Here is an 18,856-nt window from a genome sequence, read left to right as displayed (position 1 = left end):
GAAAGTCAGGTTGAGAGTAGGATGAAACAGAGGACGGAGGGGAGGTGAGGGGGTAGAGAGTTTAAGCTGCCTTGCTGGAAAGTCAATAGCAGCCAGCCGCCCGCTCCCTAGAATATCAATAGTGTCACCCCACCTCCACTCCCCTCTAGGGACTTCCACCGCACAACGGACGGATGATACATAATTATGAAATTGTGAGAGGAATTAGGAGAGGGATTTTACACACTAATCATGAACAGATAGAAAGCGACAACCCTCTTCTTATGAGGGTATAGTGGGCCGGGGTGTCAGGAACATAATGAATCATTAGTTGTGCTGTGTACTAATTGCAGTGTGAGTATGTGAATGTGTGTGTGTGTGTGTGTGTGCGTGTGCGTGCGTGTGCGTGCCTGTTCGTGCGTGTAAGTGTTATCCTGTACGTGGGTTGAAAATGACAGATTTGGTCATTGATAAGTGCTTAAATTGGAATGCAGTGTCTGTACAGTAACATGCTATACATGACGTCAGAGCTCAGGCTCTCCGCTTTACAGCGCTGTATGGGCTTTGACTGTATGGGCTTTGACTTGAGCACTGCGCGTGACAAGAAGATGCCCCCATCCCTCGTGCTAATTGGGCTACTTTTACATAATTGTTGTTGTCTGAGTGAGGGAAATGCTGTAAATCAAGAGGAGTGGATGTGTTCTGAAAGATGAGACATTGATGATTAAAATAAATATCGCTTTGACGTCATACAAGCAAACCACACACCCGTGAGTCCAAATGTGCTCTTCACATTTCCATATTTGAAAACTCATGTCATGTACAGTATCAACATACAGTATAGTACCAGTCAAAAGTTTAGGCACAAGGGTTTTTCTTAATTTTTACTATGTTCTACATCGTAGAATAATAGTAAAGACAATAAAACTATGGAATAACACATGTAGAATCATATAGTAACCAACAAATTGTTCAACAAATTAAAATATATTTTAGATTCTTAAAAGTAGCCACCTTTTGCCTTGATGACAGCTTTGCACATTTTTGGCATTCTCTCACCCAGCTTCACCTGGAATGTTTGAAGGAGTTCCCATATATGCTGAGCACCTGTTGGCTGCTTTTCCTTCACTCTGCGGTCCAACTCATCCCAAACCATCTCAATTGGGTTGAGGTCGGATGATTGTGGAGGCCAGGTCATCTGATGCAGCACCCCATCACTCTCATTCAAGGTCAAATAGCCCTTACACAGCCTGGAGGTGTATTGGGTCATTGTCCAGTTGAAAAACAAATGATGGTCTCACTAAGCGCAAACTAGATGGGATGTTGTATCGCTGCAGAATGCTGTGGTAGCCATGCTGGTTAAGAGTGCCTTGAATTTTAAATAAATCACAGACAGTGTCACCAGCAAAGCACCTCCACACCATCACACCTCCTCCTCCATGCTTCACAGTGGGAACCACACATGCGGAGATAATCTGTTCACCTACTCTGCATCTCACAAAGACACGGCGGTTGGAACCAAAAATCTCCAATTTGGACTCATCAGACCAAAGGACAGATTTCCACCGGTCTAATGTTCATTGCTCGTGCTTCTTGGCCCAAGCAAGTCTCTTCATATTATTGGTGTCCTTTAGTTGTGGTTTCTTTGCAGTAATTTGACCATGAATTCATCCTGATTCATGCAGTCTCCTCTGAACAGTTGATGTTGCGATGTGTCTGTTATTTGAACTCTGTGAAGCATTTATTTGGGCTGCAATTTCTGAGCATAGTAACTCTAATGAACTTATCCGCTGCAGCAGAGGTAACTCTGGGTCTTCCTTTCCTGTGGCGGTCCTCATGAGAGCCAGTTTCATCATAGCACTTGATGGTTTTTGCAATTGCACTTGAGGAAACTTTCAAAGATCTTGACATTTTCCGGATTGACTGACCTTCATGTCTTAAAGTAATGATTGACTGTCGTTTTTCTTTGCTTATTTGAGCTGTTCTTGCCATAATATGGACTTGGTCACAACACAACTGATTGGCTCAAATGCATTAAGGAAAGAAATTCCACAAATTAACTTTTAAGAAGGAACCCCAGTTAATTGAAATGGATTCCAGGTGACTACCTCATGAAGCTGGTTGAGAGAATGCCAAGAGTGTGCAAAGCTGTCATCAAGGCAAAGGGAGGCTACTTTGAAGAATCTCAAATATAAAATATATCTAGATTTGTTTAACACTTTTTTGGTTACTACATGATTCCATGTGTGCTATGTCATAGTTTTGATGTCTTTGATGTCTATCAATAAAATGATACCCACCTGACCCAGATTGTGATTTATAACGGAATGTTTCTGGATTGTGTAAACAACAACAGTAATTGTGTGATGGTGGGGATGCAAGGCTGTGTTCCAAACAAAAAACTACACATGTGGTTGCTTCAGTTCCTCAATGGCAAAGTAAGAGAGATCAAATAAGCACCTTATAATTGGCTCTTTCCGTGCACAGTTTGGAGAGGTGTGTGGCCACTTGGAGACACCAGTTCGACCTCTCACTCAAACCCTTGTAATCATTTTTTCTTATCTTGCACCTACTCCAAAATGTCAATGATTATGCATATTATGTTACTGCATGTATCCAGAGTATTTTCAGATTTCGTTATTGACAATTGCTGTGAAGAATTACAGTAAACGTAAAATGCACATAAAATCAACAGTGTAATGTTTGGATTCAGTCTTGTGTCAGGTGAACTGACGTGACCTCACATTTCTTCATATTCTCCAAAATGTTTTCTTTCAATTGCTACCATGGTCATGCATATGCTTTTTTATAGTTATTCTGTTGGAAACATTTACATTTGGGCCCAATTTCCACAAGTGTAAGGGGTTAAGTTTACTCCCTGAATTGTCTGCCAACCCTGGCCTGTGTGTGTGTGTGTGTGTGTGTGTGTGTGTGTGTGTGTGTGTGTGTGTGTGTGTGTGTGTGTGTGTGTGTGTGTGTGTGTGTGTGTGTGTGTGTGTGTGTGTGTGTGTGTGTGTGTGTGTGTGTGTGTGTGTGTGTGTGTGTGTGTGTGTGTGTGCCAGTGGTGGAAAAAGTACCTAATTGTCATACTTGAGTAAAAGTAAAGATACCTTAATAGAAAATGACTCAAATAAAAGTGAAAGTCACCTAGTAAAATATTACTTGAGTAAAAGTATATGGTTTTAAATATACCTAAGTATCAAAAGCAAAAGTACAAGTATAAATAATTTCATATTCCTTATATTTAGCAAACCAGACGGCACAATTTTCAGTTTTTTTTAAATTTACGGATAGCCAGGGGCATACTCCAACACCCAGACATAGGCAGTAGGGATGACCAGTGATGTTCTCTTGATAAATGTGCAAATTTGACAATTTTCCTGTCCTGCTAAGCATTCACAATGTAACTAGTACTTTTGGGTGTCAGGGAAAATGTATGGAGTAAAAAGTACATTATTTTATTTAGGGATGTAGTGGAGTAAAAGTAAAAGTTGTCAAAAAAATATATAAATAGTAAAGTAAAGTACAGATACACCAAAAAAACGACTTAAGTAGTACTTGAAAGTACTTTTACTTAAGTACTTTACACCACTGGTGTGGGCTACACACCGTACACAGCACCTCAACTTGTAACTGTTATCATAGCCTTTTCATTTTTCTGTTGAATGTTATGTCTGTTTTATATACCTCTTCTTTAACTTTTACACCAGTGTTCAAATGGAAAAGTTAACGCTGTTTGATTGAATGAAAAGATATTAGCAATAAAGTTTAGAGTATAAGTGTGGCCAGTAAAACAGTGGATTTCATCATCTGAGTCCAGATATTCTCTGTAATCTGCCAGACTTCAGGCTGGCTCTATTGTCTGATATTCCCATTCATTTACTACAGGATGAGACCATGCATCATACTAACAGCATATAATGGGTTATACACATTTGTTATTCATATGGAATATGGAATATGTGCACACAAAAACACAGAACAAAGGGGAAACATTTGTGAATATATTATCATGTTGCCAATTGCTAATTCTTTTATTTTATTTTGTCTCTTTTGTAAGCCTGTTTTATCATTGGTTAATTCCAATGCATACTGACTGTTTTGGGGCAAAGACAAATCCCCAAAATATGTGTTATTCCAACGGATGTATGTTGTGTTCACATTACTTATTCAAACCCTATCAATAGTGAATGAGAGTCACACACAGTCATGCTGAACTCAACATCATAGACAAAGCCAACCCCTCGAAACACAAACCTCTAAATCTTCATTGCACCTGAGGGGATAATTAATGAAGTATTTTAATTGAATGGAAACCTTGGGAGTCATTGAGAGAACCTCTGAAAGCAGCACTTTACTATATACAGGGGGAGTGAGTTTAGCCCCGCAGTGAGTGAAGGAGAGGTAGGATAGTATGTTAAATGAGCTGAGAAGACACTGACGCTCCCATCTGCCAGCTACTGTTCCCCTACCGCCCTGTTCCCCGTAGTAGTTTATCCCAGAAAGCATCTGGGTAGTACTGTCTGTCTTAATGTGGCATGTCATTACTGCATTATCTGCACACATGATTAGGGCATAGAGAGGGGGGAGGAGAGGAGAAGAGGAGATGAGTAGAGGGGAAAGAGGAGGAGGGGAGGGAGTAGGGAACTCAGGAGTAGTGCTTTGTTGAGTTTGTTGAACATTTTTAGACATGCGCCTTTGTGACGTTACCATTACATTATACTAACCTCATTTATCAATATTCCACCTGACATTGATACTACACTTGACATTGAGGAATAATGCAATGAGGGTAGCTCCTCTTGTACTACATGCTGATTAAATAGGATTTTGACTGTCAACCAATGCCTGCCAGGTAAGGCTGGGTGGTATACCGTATTTACCAAACATAATTAGCTATACAGCCTGATAATACCAGTATATGGTGTAGAACCAAATCAGAATGTTGTTTGTGCAACAGTATCTTCTAAATCAGGTATTCCTAAACGGGGGTACGGCAAATAAAACTGTGATTCACATTTTTATTTAAAAAAAAAAAATCGACATTTTCAAACTGTACATTTAGATTTTCCAACGGGGCTACACATTTGGGTGCGTTTTTCTTCTCGGCTGAGTAGCCTCGTTTCACTGCCAAAAATCGAAATAAACCATATAGTGTTCAGCGAAATAACAACACAATGTCAAATACAGGTAGCCTAGTCAAATAATTAACATCCAATCACATTAAATGTTACTCTCTTGCGCGAAACCTTCACTCTTGCGCAGACAGAAACTAAACATGACAATTTGAAAATTAAGCCACAGGAGTTTTTTGAGCGAGAATTAAGACGACTTTCGAGTAGTAAGACATGTATAAATGCAACAGATTCCATTAATAGGAAAGGGCTAGAAGAGAGTCTTATATGGTGAGCTAGGACAGGCAAGCCCCATACTATTGTGGAGGACTTAATTCTTCCTGCTGCCACAGATATTTTATTTTATTTAACTAGGCAAGTCAGGTAAGAACAAATTCTTATTTACAATGACCACCTAGGAACAGTGGGTTAACTGCCTTGTTCAGGGGCTGAACAACAGATGATTACCTTGTCAGCTCCGGGATTCGATCTACCAACCTTTCGGTTACTGGCCCAATACTCTAACCACTAGGCTACCTGCCGGATAAATGGCTGGGACAATACTGGAGGAAAACCTATACAGACAATGCCTTCATCAAACAACACTGTTTCACGACGCATCAGTAACATGGCAAGAGATGTTTTGAAACAATTACTGTTTCGCATACAAGCCAGTGAATTATATGCGCTACAGCTGGATGAGTCAACAGACGTGGCGGGCCTGGCAGAGCTTCTGGTATGTGTCCGTTACGTTTATGGCGGGTCAATTAAGGAAGACATCCTCTTCTGCAAACCACTGGAAACCAGGACAACAGGAGAGGATATTTTTAAAGTACTGGTCACCTTTGTGAGATCAAATGGACTATAGTGGTCAAGATGTGTTGGTATCTATACTGATGGCGCAAAAGCCATGACAGGGAGACATAGTAGAGTGGTAATGCACGTGCAAGCAGTTGCTCCCGACGCCCCTTGGGTACACTGCAGCATCCACGGAGAGGATCTTGCTGCCAAGGGAATGCCTGACAGCTTGAAAGACGTTTTGGATACTAGCTTATGGACAATGTCAAATATGATATAGCGAAGCACTTGAGTGAGCTGGGTGCGCGATTACGCAGGTACTTTCCCGAAATGGATGACACAAACAACTGGATTCATTATCCCTTTCATGCCCTGCCTCCAGTCCACTTACCAAAATCTGAACAAGAGCCTCATCGAAATTGCGGTTCTGTGAAAATGTTATTTAATCAGAAGCCACTGCCAGATTTCTGGATAGGGCTGTGCTCAGAGTTACTTGCCTTGGCAAACTGCGCTGTTAAGACACTGATGCACTTTGCAACCACGTACCTATGTGAGAGTGTATTATCGGCCCTCACTAGCATGAAAACTAAATACAGTCACAGACTGTGTGTGGGAAATGATTTAAGACTGACTCACTCCAATACAACCCAACATTGCAGAGTTATGTGCATCCTTTCAAGCACACCCTTTTCATTAACCTGTGGTGAGTTACTCACAATGTTTGATGAACAAATAAGGTTTTAAATGTAAGATGGCTAAATAAAGAGCAAAAGTATTGTTTATTATTATATTATTATTTGTGCCCTGGTCCTATAAGAGCTCTTTGTCACTACCCACGAGCCGTGTTGTGACAAACACTCACACTCATTCTTATGTTAAATAAATGTATTGTATAGTGTGTGTGTGTGGCAGGCTTACAATGATGGCAAAAAACAACATTTGAGAGTGCGCTGACCCTGGTGCTAGAGGGGGTACGCAGCTGGAGGAACGTTTGAAGGGGTACGGGATTATAAAAAGTTTGGGAACCACTGTTCTAAATCAAAGAGGAATACTAGAAGTGTGAATATGTTAGCTACATAATGTAGCTTAGAGAAAACATGACATGTAGCCAAAGATTATAGGGTTCCCTAGGAAACACTTATCAACACTCTGGTTCCTACCCGGTCACAATAACTTCTCTTTGGCATTTTCATTCATTGTCAAGTCCAACAACACTGTATTCAAAGTGCCCAGTATTATACTTTAACTATAGAATTAGAATAATCGTTCTATTTCCATGATTCCAACAGTTCACCCATGTGTTTTGCTCTAAATCGCAACTCAAATTGCAAATTGCAACATTTGGTTAAAAATAAGGCCTAGGTTGTTTTCCCATATCGTGCAACCGTACGTGGCAGTGTGGAAATTATCTCAAATCATTTTTGGTTGAAGTTGAATTGAACAGTATAAAACAATCAGAATGGAGAAAGACCCATTGAAATCACTTATAATTTATGTGTTGCCACTCTAGGGTCACACTACTCATAAAGCAAGTTAATAGATTTTATTATTAAAAAACATGAAATACCATCAAATACCGTCATACCGTTGATATGATATTTTGGCCATATTGCCCAGCCCTACTGTCAGGGGTGTCAGTTTCACATCAATCTATTTGGCTCTCATTAAGAGAACCCCATTCAGCTGACTGGATATAATCACATCAATCTATTTGGCTCTCATTAAGAGAACCCCATTCAGCTGACTGGATATAATCACATCAAGAGCTTCACTGACTGGGAGGTTGTTGCAGCTTTGGGTGATGTCATACAGAACAGACAGTTCTATTAAATAATAGGTAGAATACTAAAGGAGAACACTATAATCAATTAAGTGTATGGGTAAAGGTACATGTTCTGTACTATGCTCTCAGAAGGAGTTCTGTAACAAGACACACTCCAGACAACACAAACACGCACCCTTCTCTCTGCTGGCCAGGCTGACTGATAATTGCATTAGCTAGTGAAGGTCTAAGTGTTTTCTGCTAGGTTAATGCTAATGTTATCCAGCCGTATCAGACAGCAGACACTCTAATAGCTTTAATGTCTCTGATAATTCAACAGGGGGACAAACACACACACACACACACACACACACACACACACACACACACACACACACACACACACACACACACACACACACACACACACACACACACACACACACACACACACACACACACACTTAGAAGCAATGTATCTTCAGTCAGAGGCTGTTTCTGAAATAACCTCAACCAAAGAACAAAAACAATTTGAAACCCGATCTGTCATCTGATTCACACACACACACACACACACACACACACACACACACACACACACACACACACACACACACACACACACACACACACACACACACACACACACACACACACACACACACACACACACACACACACACACACACACACACACGGTCGGTACCGGAGTGCCAAGTCTAGGACAAAAAGGCTTCTCAACAGTTTTTACCCCCAAGCCATAAGACTCCTGCACAGGTAATCAAATGGCTACCCAGACTATTTGCATTGTGTGCCCCCCCCCCAAACCCTCTTTTTACGCTGCTGCTACTCTCTGTTTATCATATATGCATAGTCACTTTAACTATACATTCATGTACATATACAACCTTACTTGGGCCGACCAACCAGTGCTCCCGCACATTGGCTAACCGGGCTATCTGCACTAACCCTAGCTCCTAACCCTGTCCCTTAATGTAATTCTAACCCTAAACCCCCTAGAAATAGCATTTGACCTTGTGGGGACTAACAAAATGTTTTGTTTGTTTACTATTCTTGTGGGGACTTCTGGTCCCCACAATAATAGTTAAACACATCCACGCACGCACTCATGCACGCACTCATGCACGCACACAGGAGGACAAGCCACTTTCTCTGTTAATCTAATGTCTATCTACTCTGCTCCTCACTGGTTACAAATATAGCTATTATACCCTCCATGTTACAGTTAACATACTGGAGTGTCTCCGGCTCCTGACACACAAGAGCACTGAAGAGTGGCACATTGGCAAACAGTTCAATATGCCATGCTGCCTCCATCTTGATTTTGATTGCTGATTCTAATGATTGCTCTGGGTCTGTGTCTCTGGTTGTGCCTCAAATGGCACCCTTAGGGACCCTGGTCAAGAGTAGTGCACCACATAGTGCATAGGGGGCCATTTGGGACATAGCCTCTGCCTCCACACAGTCAGGTTGTTTTCCTTTCAGCTGCCAGGTCATTAGAGCTCCTCCAATACTCTGTCTGTCCTCCCACTAGGGAAAGACTGGTTCTGGTTCTGGTTCCTCTCTCCCTCCCTCTCTCCCGCTCCATCTGTCCTCCCACCATGGAGAGCATTGTGGCTAACGCTAGCTGCTGGCTCTTTGGGTAACATGCATATGTCTGTCTCTGTCTCTGTCTATTCGTTATGTCTGTCTCTAACTCTACCTTCTAGTCCAGTTTGGACAGAGACTTCAAAGAGAAAATTATTTCACAAAGGCTACATGGTGACATAGTGAGAACACATGTTCTGGCCTGTCGTACAACTGGAACTCTTTTGCATCCCAAATTACAACCTATTCCCTTTATAGTGCACAATTTTTTTACTAGGGCCAATAGGGCTCTGATCAAAAGTAGTGCACTATATGGGGAATAGGGTGCCATTTGGGACACATCATATGTTTACAGATGAAGAGGTGGAAGCAGGTTTTTTCCCCTGACACCCCTCTCTGGGAATAATCCTCTATTATTAATACATGCATTTCAATGAGGCAGGCGGTCGGTCGTCAACAGGATAAATACATTACTTATGGAAATCCTTAGTGACAATATTAGGTATGAAGTGTTACATAACCCACGATGTCTGAACTCCCCCCCCCTTTCTCATAGGACTCCTCTACACAACACCCCCCTTTCTCATAGGACTCCTCCACACAACACCCCCCTTTCTCATAGGACTCCTCTACACAACACCCCCCTTTCTCATAGGACTCCTCTACACAACACCCCCCTTTCTCATAGGACTCCTCTACACAACACCCCCCTTTCTCATAGGACTCCTCCACACAACACCCCCCTTTCTCACCATCCCTCCCATCCTCCATGGCCCCATTCACTCCATCACTCTCCCTACCTTCTCCTCGTCCTCAACACACCTCTACACAGAGCCACAGGAGAACATTGCTACTCTAACAATGTGTGTTACTCCTCAACGTTGTAGTTCATTGAAGTAATTTAAGAAATCCTACAGGACACTGCTCCTATCTAACCGTGTGTGTGGGCATCACTCCTCAGCAGTGTCACTGTAAAACCTGTAGGATTCTATGACATATTAGTGATGCTCAGGACAGTGTGGTTTACTGTAGTAATATAGTCTTGATAATGAGCAGCAGTCTTACCTTCACATTGTCTGGATGCAGTCCTCCTGGGTGCCTGTCCATGTACTGGCACAGGTCTGTGTGCTGTCAGGGAGAAAGAGAGGACCGTTGGATTACAATATGTCTAAATAAAGACACATAAAAATCATAAAAACAGATGCATTGCAATTAACCAAAAATAAGTCAATATGAAAAAGAAAGTAAAAATACGTTTGTATAAATGTATTGATGCTGTTCCGTATTTGATGGTATTCATTTGAAGTGTAAAAGCAGCAGAGAGAGGTTCTTGGCAGTGAGGATATTGGCTTTTTGTTTATTGTGTTGCTCGTCTTGAATGTACCTTGGTTGGAATGTGAGCTTGGTTTGAGGATGGAAAAATCAGCTAATGGAAAAAAGTTATTGGCTTTCATAGCTTTCCCCTTGCTATTCAAAGCAACTCTGACCTACTGTCATCCGTCCATGATAAAATATCAGTAAGGCGCCAGGCTGGAGACACAAACTCAATCATTGAATTGCAGCAGACGTCACTTGCAACATTTATTTTCTTCCCCAGTCTGTCTCTCCCGTCTGCGGATGAATAATATCCGGTCTATATCAACAGAATGATCCACAGAGGGAACCTTTGGTACAAAGCCCTTAATGTGATTGTGTGGAGGGATGAGATAGGGAGTGACACTGTCTGTATGTCTTTAGGTGCTGTATGTAAGCAGAGTCGTCTGTCTGTCTGGAGAAAAGACGAATTACCGTGATCTGCACTTCACTGATTTATTCTGCCAGCAGACCCGGGGCACACACACACACACACACACACGGACACACACACACCACGTGGGGCTGGGTGATATTTGCGTACCCCCGCTGCTCCTCACACCGTCAGATATAAATGTGTTTCCTTTCATGAATAATTCAACCAGACGCTCAAACAAGCTTCAGCCATGCCTGTCCACCTTACTCAAAACCTGCTCTCTCTCTCTCCCTCTCTCCCTCCCTCCCTATCTGTCTTTCCCTCTCTCCATATCTTTCTCAACCCCACTTTCTCTCCATTTCTTCTCTCTCCCTCTCTCCACCTCTCTCTCTCTCTCGGTCCCGCTCGCTCCCTGTCAATTGTCATTACCTGCTAAATGAGGAAAATGAATTGATTTGGCTTGGTGTGGAGCCTTCTGTATATGAAAGAGTCTGGAATTACAGGTCTGAACACAGCAGAATAGAACAGCATGAAACTGGCTGCGCTGCAAATAAAAAACTGTCTCCACACCAACGACAACACACAGATCCACAGTGTTGCATTACCCATTTCTGTCAAATATACGCTATACACTCTGTCTGTTCAACATTCACAGTAAGAGAAGGGTGTTCTGTCATAATAAAGGCTATGGAGACAGATCCTTGTCAACCATGTCCACTTACAGACAGCATCTACTTGATGAATATATATACTTGGAATTGGTTAGCTCTTATATTTGCACATGGAGCAGAGAAACAGCACTGAAAGACCTCCGCAACCCCTCTATCCAGCCTGACCTCTGTTCTCCAGGTAATCAAAATGTACACTTTAAGGCCAGAGAGCATCCTCATTAGAATCCCTACAACCAGCTACACACTGCCCAGGGCCTGGTTCTGTCATCTCTCAGAGGATCTGGTCAGAATGTCTAACCAGGAGCAGATGTTCCCACTGACCCTGCTGAACCATGCTGTTTCTGACCAACAGGGGGCCACACACTAGACTAGCGTACATACAGTACGGTATCAGAGCTGGCTCTTAATCTGATGCACCAGGCCATATAGCACACAGTACGTATGAAAACAAGCATGGAGCGGGACTATTTAGAAGGTTATCCTGAGAGATGGCTGGGTCTTGTTTTGCATGTCAACATCAGAGGTTGAGTTATTTAGATATAGTATATAGTCTATTGGAGTAATGCTGAGCAGAGACTTTACTACTCCTAGAGGTTGGAGGAGATTGGTATCTGGCTGGTTTGAACTTATCAGTGGATGTTATCCATATGCATATATGTCAGCAGTAACAACAGGCCACACTACTCCACAGCAGAGAGAGGGAACTCCTGCTGCTATTGCTGTCCACAGCATGTGTGTGTGTGTGTGTGTGTGGCTGCGTACATGTGTGTGTATGTTCACGTGTATGTGTGTGTGTGTGTGTGTGTGTGTGTGTGTGTGTGTGTGTGTGTGTGTGTGTGTGTGTGTGTGTGTGTGTGTGTGTGTGTGTGTGCGTGCATGTGTACATGCGTGTGTACAGTATGTGTGCTATGAAAACCTACAGAAACAGCAACCCTCAATTAAAATGTTCCCCCATGATGCCAGGGCTGGGTTCAAAGCTGGGCACTCGTGGTTAGGCCACCATTCTATGGCACTCGGAACACGGTTTCTGTTCAAAGCCTGGAGGAATATATCCCAGGCTTGGGTTCTGTTTTTAACAGGCAAGACTAAACATTACTACACGTTCAACCATCTTATAAACAAAGAATATGTGTGTAAAACTAGCCAGAGCTCATGTCTCTTTGGACTGGGATTAAATAAATCAATGTCAATAACTGAAGAGTGAGAGGTCAAATGAATCAAACCATAAAACAAGTTAGTTATTCTATTTCTAGAATGAAACTGTGGCTTTTTGAATTTCATCTTAAAATACATTTTACACAAATCAAATATCTTGATCCTCTACTGCTGACTCACATATCCAGTTGGCGCTGTAACACTCACCACATACTCAAATACCGTTCTGAGCTAGCCCTGTAACCTGATGTACTACAGTACCCATGATGCTCTGTGCAACATATCCAGATGGCTCTCTGACACTCACCACATACTCAAAGACCAGCGTCAGGGTTTCCTTGGTGTGGATGATGTCATGGAGCAGCACGATGTTGGAGTGCTTCAGACCTTTCAGAAGAGACGCTAGGAAAACACAGGATACAGTATTATTATCATGATGAAGCAGTTACATGCAAAACTACCATCAGTATTACCATTTATTTACAATATGATAAAGTAAATAATAGAATAGAATAAAGCCTAATATAATATAATAAAGCCTAATATAATATAATATAGCCTAATAGAATATAATATAGCCTAATAGAATATAATATAGCCTAATATAATAGAATATAGCCTAATATAATATAATATAGCCTAATAGAATATAATATAGCCTAATAGAATATAATATAGCCTAATAGAATATAATAAAGCCTAATATAATAGAATAGAACATAGCCTAATAGAATATAATATAGCCTAATATAATATAATATAGCCTAATATAATAGAATAGAACATAGCCTAATAGAATAGAATAAAGCCTAATATAATAGAATAGAACATAGCCTAATAGAATATAATATAGCCTAATATAATAGAATATAGCCTAATATAATATAATATAGCCTAATATAATATAATATAGCCTAATAGAATATAATATAGCCTAATAGAATATAATAAAGCCTAATATAATAGAATAGAACATAGCCTAATAGAATAGAATAAAGCCTAATATAATAGAATAGAACATAGCCTAATAGAATATAATATAGCCTAATATAATATAATATAGCCTAATATAATAGAATAGAATATAGCCTAATAGAATATAATATAGCCTAATATAATATAATACAGCCTAATAGAATATAATAGAATATAGCCTAATATAATATAATATAGCCTAATAGAATAGAATAGAATATAGCCTAATATAATAGAATATAGCCTAACCTAATATAATATAATATAGCCTAATAGAATAGAATAGAATATAGCCTAATATAATAGAATATAGCCTAACCTAATATAATATAATATAGCCTAATAGAATAGAATAGAATATAGCCTAATATAATAGAATATAGCCTAACCTAATATAATATAATATAGCCTAATAGAATAGAATAGAATATACCCTAATATAATATAATATAGCCTAACCTAATATAATATAATATAGCCTAATATAATAGAATAGAATATAGCCTAATATAATAGAATATAATATAGCCTAAACTAATATAATATAATATGGCCTAATATAATAGAATATAGCCTAATAGAATAGAATAGAATATAGGCTAATAGAATATAATATAATATAGCCTAATATAATAGAATATAGCCTAACCTAATATAATATAATATAGCCTAATATAATAGAATAGAATATAGCCTAAGCCTAATATAATATAATAAAGCCTAATATAATAGAATATAGCCTAATATAATAGAATAGAATATAGCCTAATAGAATATAATAGAATATACCCTAATATAATATAATATAGCCTAATAAAATAGAATAGAATATAGCCTAATATAATATAGCCTAATATAATAGAAGAATATAGCCTAATAAAATAGAATAGAATATAGCCTAATATAATATAGCCTAATAGAATAGAATAGAATATAGCCTAATATAATATAATATAGCCTAATATAATATAATATAGCCTAATATAATAGAATAATATAGCCCAATATAATAGAATATAGCCTAATAGAATAGAATATAGCCTAATAGAATAGAATAGAATATAGCCTAATATAATAGAATAGAATATAGCCTAATATAATAGAATATAGCCTAATAGAATAGAATATAACATAGCCTAATAGAATAGAATACAACATAGCCTAATATAATAGAATATAACATAGCCTAATAGAATATAATAGAATATAGCCTAATAGTATACAGCCTAATATAATATAATAGAATATAGCCTAATAGTATACAGCCTAATAGAATATAGCGGATGGTAATAGTAATAGTCAGCAGAACGATTTAGAATAGAATAGAACAGAAAGGATTAGAAAATAATAGAATGGAATGGAATGAAATGGAACAGAAAATAAAATGATATAATAATTACTACCAGAGACACTTCAACTACATCTATGGCAATCATCGATCGCACTGGAGTCAATGCAGTTATGGTGAAATAGTTATATAACTGGTTTCAGTTTGCCACCAACTTTTTGAGAGTAGAAACTTTGAGAGAGAGAGAGAGAGAGTAAAGAGAGAGAGAGAGAGAGTAAAGAGAGAGAAAGCCAAAGCCTTGGGGAGGGACCATCACTCCCATTATTTGGGAGGCAAAGCTCTGTGTCTATTGTGTCAGCTTGCGGGCCGGGCGTGAACAGAGCAATTAGTGGTAATAGTCAGCGTCGCTCTAAACCCTCGCTGGAGGAGCCGTGCTGCGCTGTTTCAACTGGCGGCTACGGAGGCAGGGAACACTTCACACAACGCCTTTTCATGTGTTTGAAAGATGTGATCTGAGGCACTACGGCTCCACCTCTCCCTCCACCCATTACTGAGGAGACACAATCACCACGGCTGGGCCAAACAAACAGTTGTCAGAAATCTTATCTCGTTAAGAGCTAAACAACACAGGGAACGGTTTCATTTGGAACAGAGAGCGGGAGCGGCATATTAAGTGTGTTTTTATTATGAGAAGCCTAAATGGGATTTTCAGACTGTTGCGAATGTGATTAATTTAGCAAACAGCAATTCTGTTTCAAGGGCACAGGGAGAGAGAGAACCTATGGCGTCCTGATCTGCAGAGCAGAGCACACAGCACAGAGCCATTGTGCATTAACACTTAAAGCACTGAAACCCCTAAAGATCAAAGACAATGCTCGTCTCAAGCATATCTGTCCTAGTGGTATAAACACGAGCTACCTCAAAGGCTGCTGCACCAAGATCTATACAGTCTATGCACCAGGCTCTCCCTCCCTCCCTCCCTCCCGACACACAGAGACTGACTGTGTTGGTAATGTTATTGTGTGTGCCCATGCACACACACACGTATGCCTAGATACATGCACGGATGCGCACACGTATGCAAGCTCGCAAGCACTCACGCACTCATACACAAACACACACCTGGGTCCTCTCTCAGGGGTGTAGGTATTGCTTTCAACACCGCACTGTAATTCTGTCCACGTTTCCACTCTGGGAGCATCTCGGCCCAGTAATCGCTGAATTAGTTAAATTTCAAAGTGCTTTTCTGATCCGCTCACCGGGGGAGAGAAGGATGGGGAGGAAGGGAGGGAGGGAGGGAGGCCGGGGCGGGGATGAGGCGATGTGAAGAGGGGCTGGTGCATGGCTCTCAGCTCAGTTCATCAGCCCAGGATCCCACAGATCAAACAGCCAGAATCCTTTTCTCATCTAAATGAAGCAAGGCTCCAGCCCAGCCAGGCCCGGCTCTGCCTGTGGAGGTGAGTCTGCCACATATTTCTCACACCCACCCTCACATTCAGGAACCTCCAAGCCTTCTAGCCACTCAGCCCCAGTTAGCCAGAACACCAAAGACTGCAAGCCGGCCTTCACACAACTTGACCTGCTGTGACACACGGCCAGGGACCAGGAGAAAGCATCCCAGCGCCAAGAACATCCCTCTGAAGTGATTTAGCCCAGTGCCATGACAGAACGCTATGCAGACGAATAAGGTAGACATGGCCCATGGGATGGGTTTTTGGTTTTCATGAGGCTGAAACTCAGTCAGATCCTTATCTAACTAACACCAGAGGCAGTTTTATAATTTGGCTGTGCTGGTAAAGGCTTCAGATTTGGCTTTTCTAGATGAGACATTTTTTGTTAGAGACGTTAGCTCCCCTCGCTCTGAAAACCCTCTGAACTAACAGTCACCATTACACAAACAGAAGTCCACTTAACCCAAGTACCTAGAATAACAACACTTAACCTTATCTTCAAACTCTTAAAGTCCAATTAAAGTGAACTCTACAGTATTTAAACTTTACAGGAGCCTAATCTTAATGTAACCCTTCTAGGCGTGACAGAGACCAACCTTCTCTGATGGCGGTGAACGGTGTCCCCTCCTCCTCCTGCAGACGAATCACTTTCAGGGCTACTAGCTTGCCGTTCACCCTGGCAACAAGAAGATAAGGCACCCCAACACGTTACACTTCATCCCATGAAAAAAGGACTCAATAATGAGGCAGGCAGTGAATGGAGAGAATGGTAGATTTCTGTAAGTCAATGAAATGCAATTTAGGAGCACTGAGGTGAGACTTAGTAGAAGACCAGAAGATTAAATAAAATGAACCTCACCAATCAAATCCATTGTAGTGAAGAAAAACACATACAAAGTAACTTCATTACAGTGAGAAATTGCCTCAATACATTTCAATCCATTTACGGCTATGACATTTTCATTTGCTACATTTTAATTACCAGAACATGGGGAATTTTACCGCTATGCACGAACAGGAAAAAAGGAAAATAACAAAACAATAACTCTTAAACAATCGTTAAATAATTCCATTGCAAAGTGATTTAATAAAACAAATAGTATGTCATGGTTGGGGAGTGCAGATTTTTTATTTGTGTAATATGGAAAATCAATGAATATGGAATATGGACAGTAATTGTTATTATCCTTAACCACTTTACTGCTTCATGATTACAAGCAGTTATGTGCATATCAATTGGTCATATACAGTTATGTAGGAAATGCGGAAAATGCAGTGCAGTCAAAAACGTGATTTTGCTGTGTTTTATATATATTTCCATACTTTAAGGTTGGAATAATACTGTGAAATTGGGAAAATTATTATAATACCCTTTTAGTGTAAGAGCTGTTTGAAAAGACCACCTGAAATTTCAGTCTGTTTTGGTGGGAGGGAGTTTTGGCCTGCCTGGTGACATCATCAGACTGTAAATGTGTAAACCAATAAGAAAGAGAGTTCCAAACGTTTCCCTTTCCCACCCAGACCCCTCCCAGACAAAAAACTATTTAAAACAATTTTAACTGAAAATAATCAATATTTGATATTGAGATAATAACAGCTGCATTGGACCATTACATCAATATTGTTTTGGCACTCACTTGCTTTTCCCTTTGTATACTGTAGCGTACGAGCCTTCTCCCAGTTTCTCAAGCTTCTCATAGGAATCAGCCTTTCCGAACTTGGGGCTTGTGGGCTGAAACAGAGAGAGAGAATATAATTCAGGAAAAGAGACACCAATTATGGTAGAGAGGGCTCAGTTTGGCTGTATTAACTGAGAGAGCAGCCATAGGGGCAATCTATATCTGTGTAGAGGATGGAAGAGCCACAGCACTTGGAGCTTGGTTGATGTAACAGCATTGTTACCCAACAATAATGTTAACCCTAAGAAACTACTATACGTGCTATTTCACAAGGAGGGACATGGTACAGTAGATGTTGTGGTTTGGGTCAAGAGGCCTAAAGACAACAACACCAGATCCACTCTGTAACACCAGACACTTGTGAACCTGCTGGCACACAGCCTGTAGAAAAATGGCACGGTCTGTTTCACTGGTTTCTACTCTGGATGATGGAAAGCTTCCAGTCATCCAGGAAATGGGTTGTGTAGGATTTCACACACAGAGACTCTGTAATAAAGGTCTGGAGGAAATACCACTGCTGCAGCTAGCAGGACCGAACACGATTGAAAGAAAAAAAATTGTAGTATGTGCTTTGTGAATCTCAGAAGATCTCAAGAGTATATTGCTATTAAGCCACTTCAGACCCCAATTCCACACTTCTCTAACTC

General features: G+C 40.4%; 1 protein-coding gene across 2 annotated transcripts in view; it reads right to left on the bottom strand.

Annotated features, from left to right (window-relative positions):
• LOC139573497 (cyclin-dependent kinase 14) overlaps positions 1 to 18,856 on the bottom strand; it is a 230,937-nt gene that overhangs the window by 144,448 nt on the left and 67,633 nt on the right. For both annotated transcript variants that reach the window (XM_071397003.1, XM_071397005.1), the window contains 4 exons: positions 18,168 to 18,262; positions 17,127 to 17,206; positions 13,124 to 13,218; positions 10,327 to 10,389 (listed from right to left, as the gene is read on the bottom strand). In XM_071397003.1, coding sequence (XP_071253104.1) covers positions 10,327 to 10,389; positions 13,124 to 13,218; positions 17,127 to 17,206; positions 18,168 to 18,262 — 333 coding nt within the window. The remainder of the gene's footprint in view (positions 1 to 10,326; positions 10,390 to 13,123; positions 13,219 to 17,126; positions 17,207 to 18,167; positions 18,263 to 18,856) is intronic.

This window comes from Salvelinus alpinus, chromosome 4, assembly GCF_045679555.1.
Source record: "Salvelinus alpinus chromosome 4, SLU_Salpinus.1, whole genome shotgun sequence".
Taxonomy (NCBI): Eukaryota; Metazoa; Chordata; class Actinopteri; order Salmoniformes; family Salmonidae; genus Salvelinus; species Salvelinus alpinus.
The sequence above is the reverse complement of the archived record's forward strand: the minus strand, read 5'-3'. Positions and strand labels throughout refer to the sequence as shown.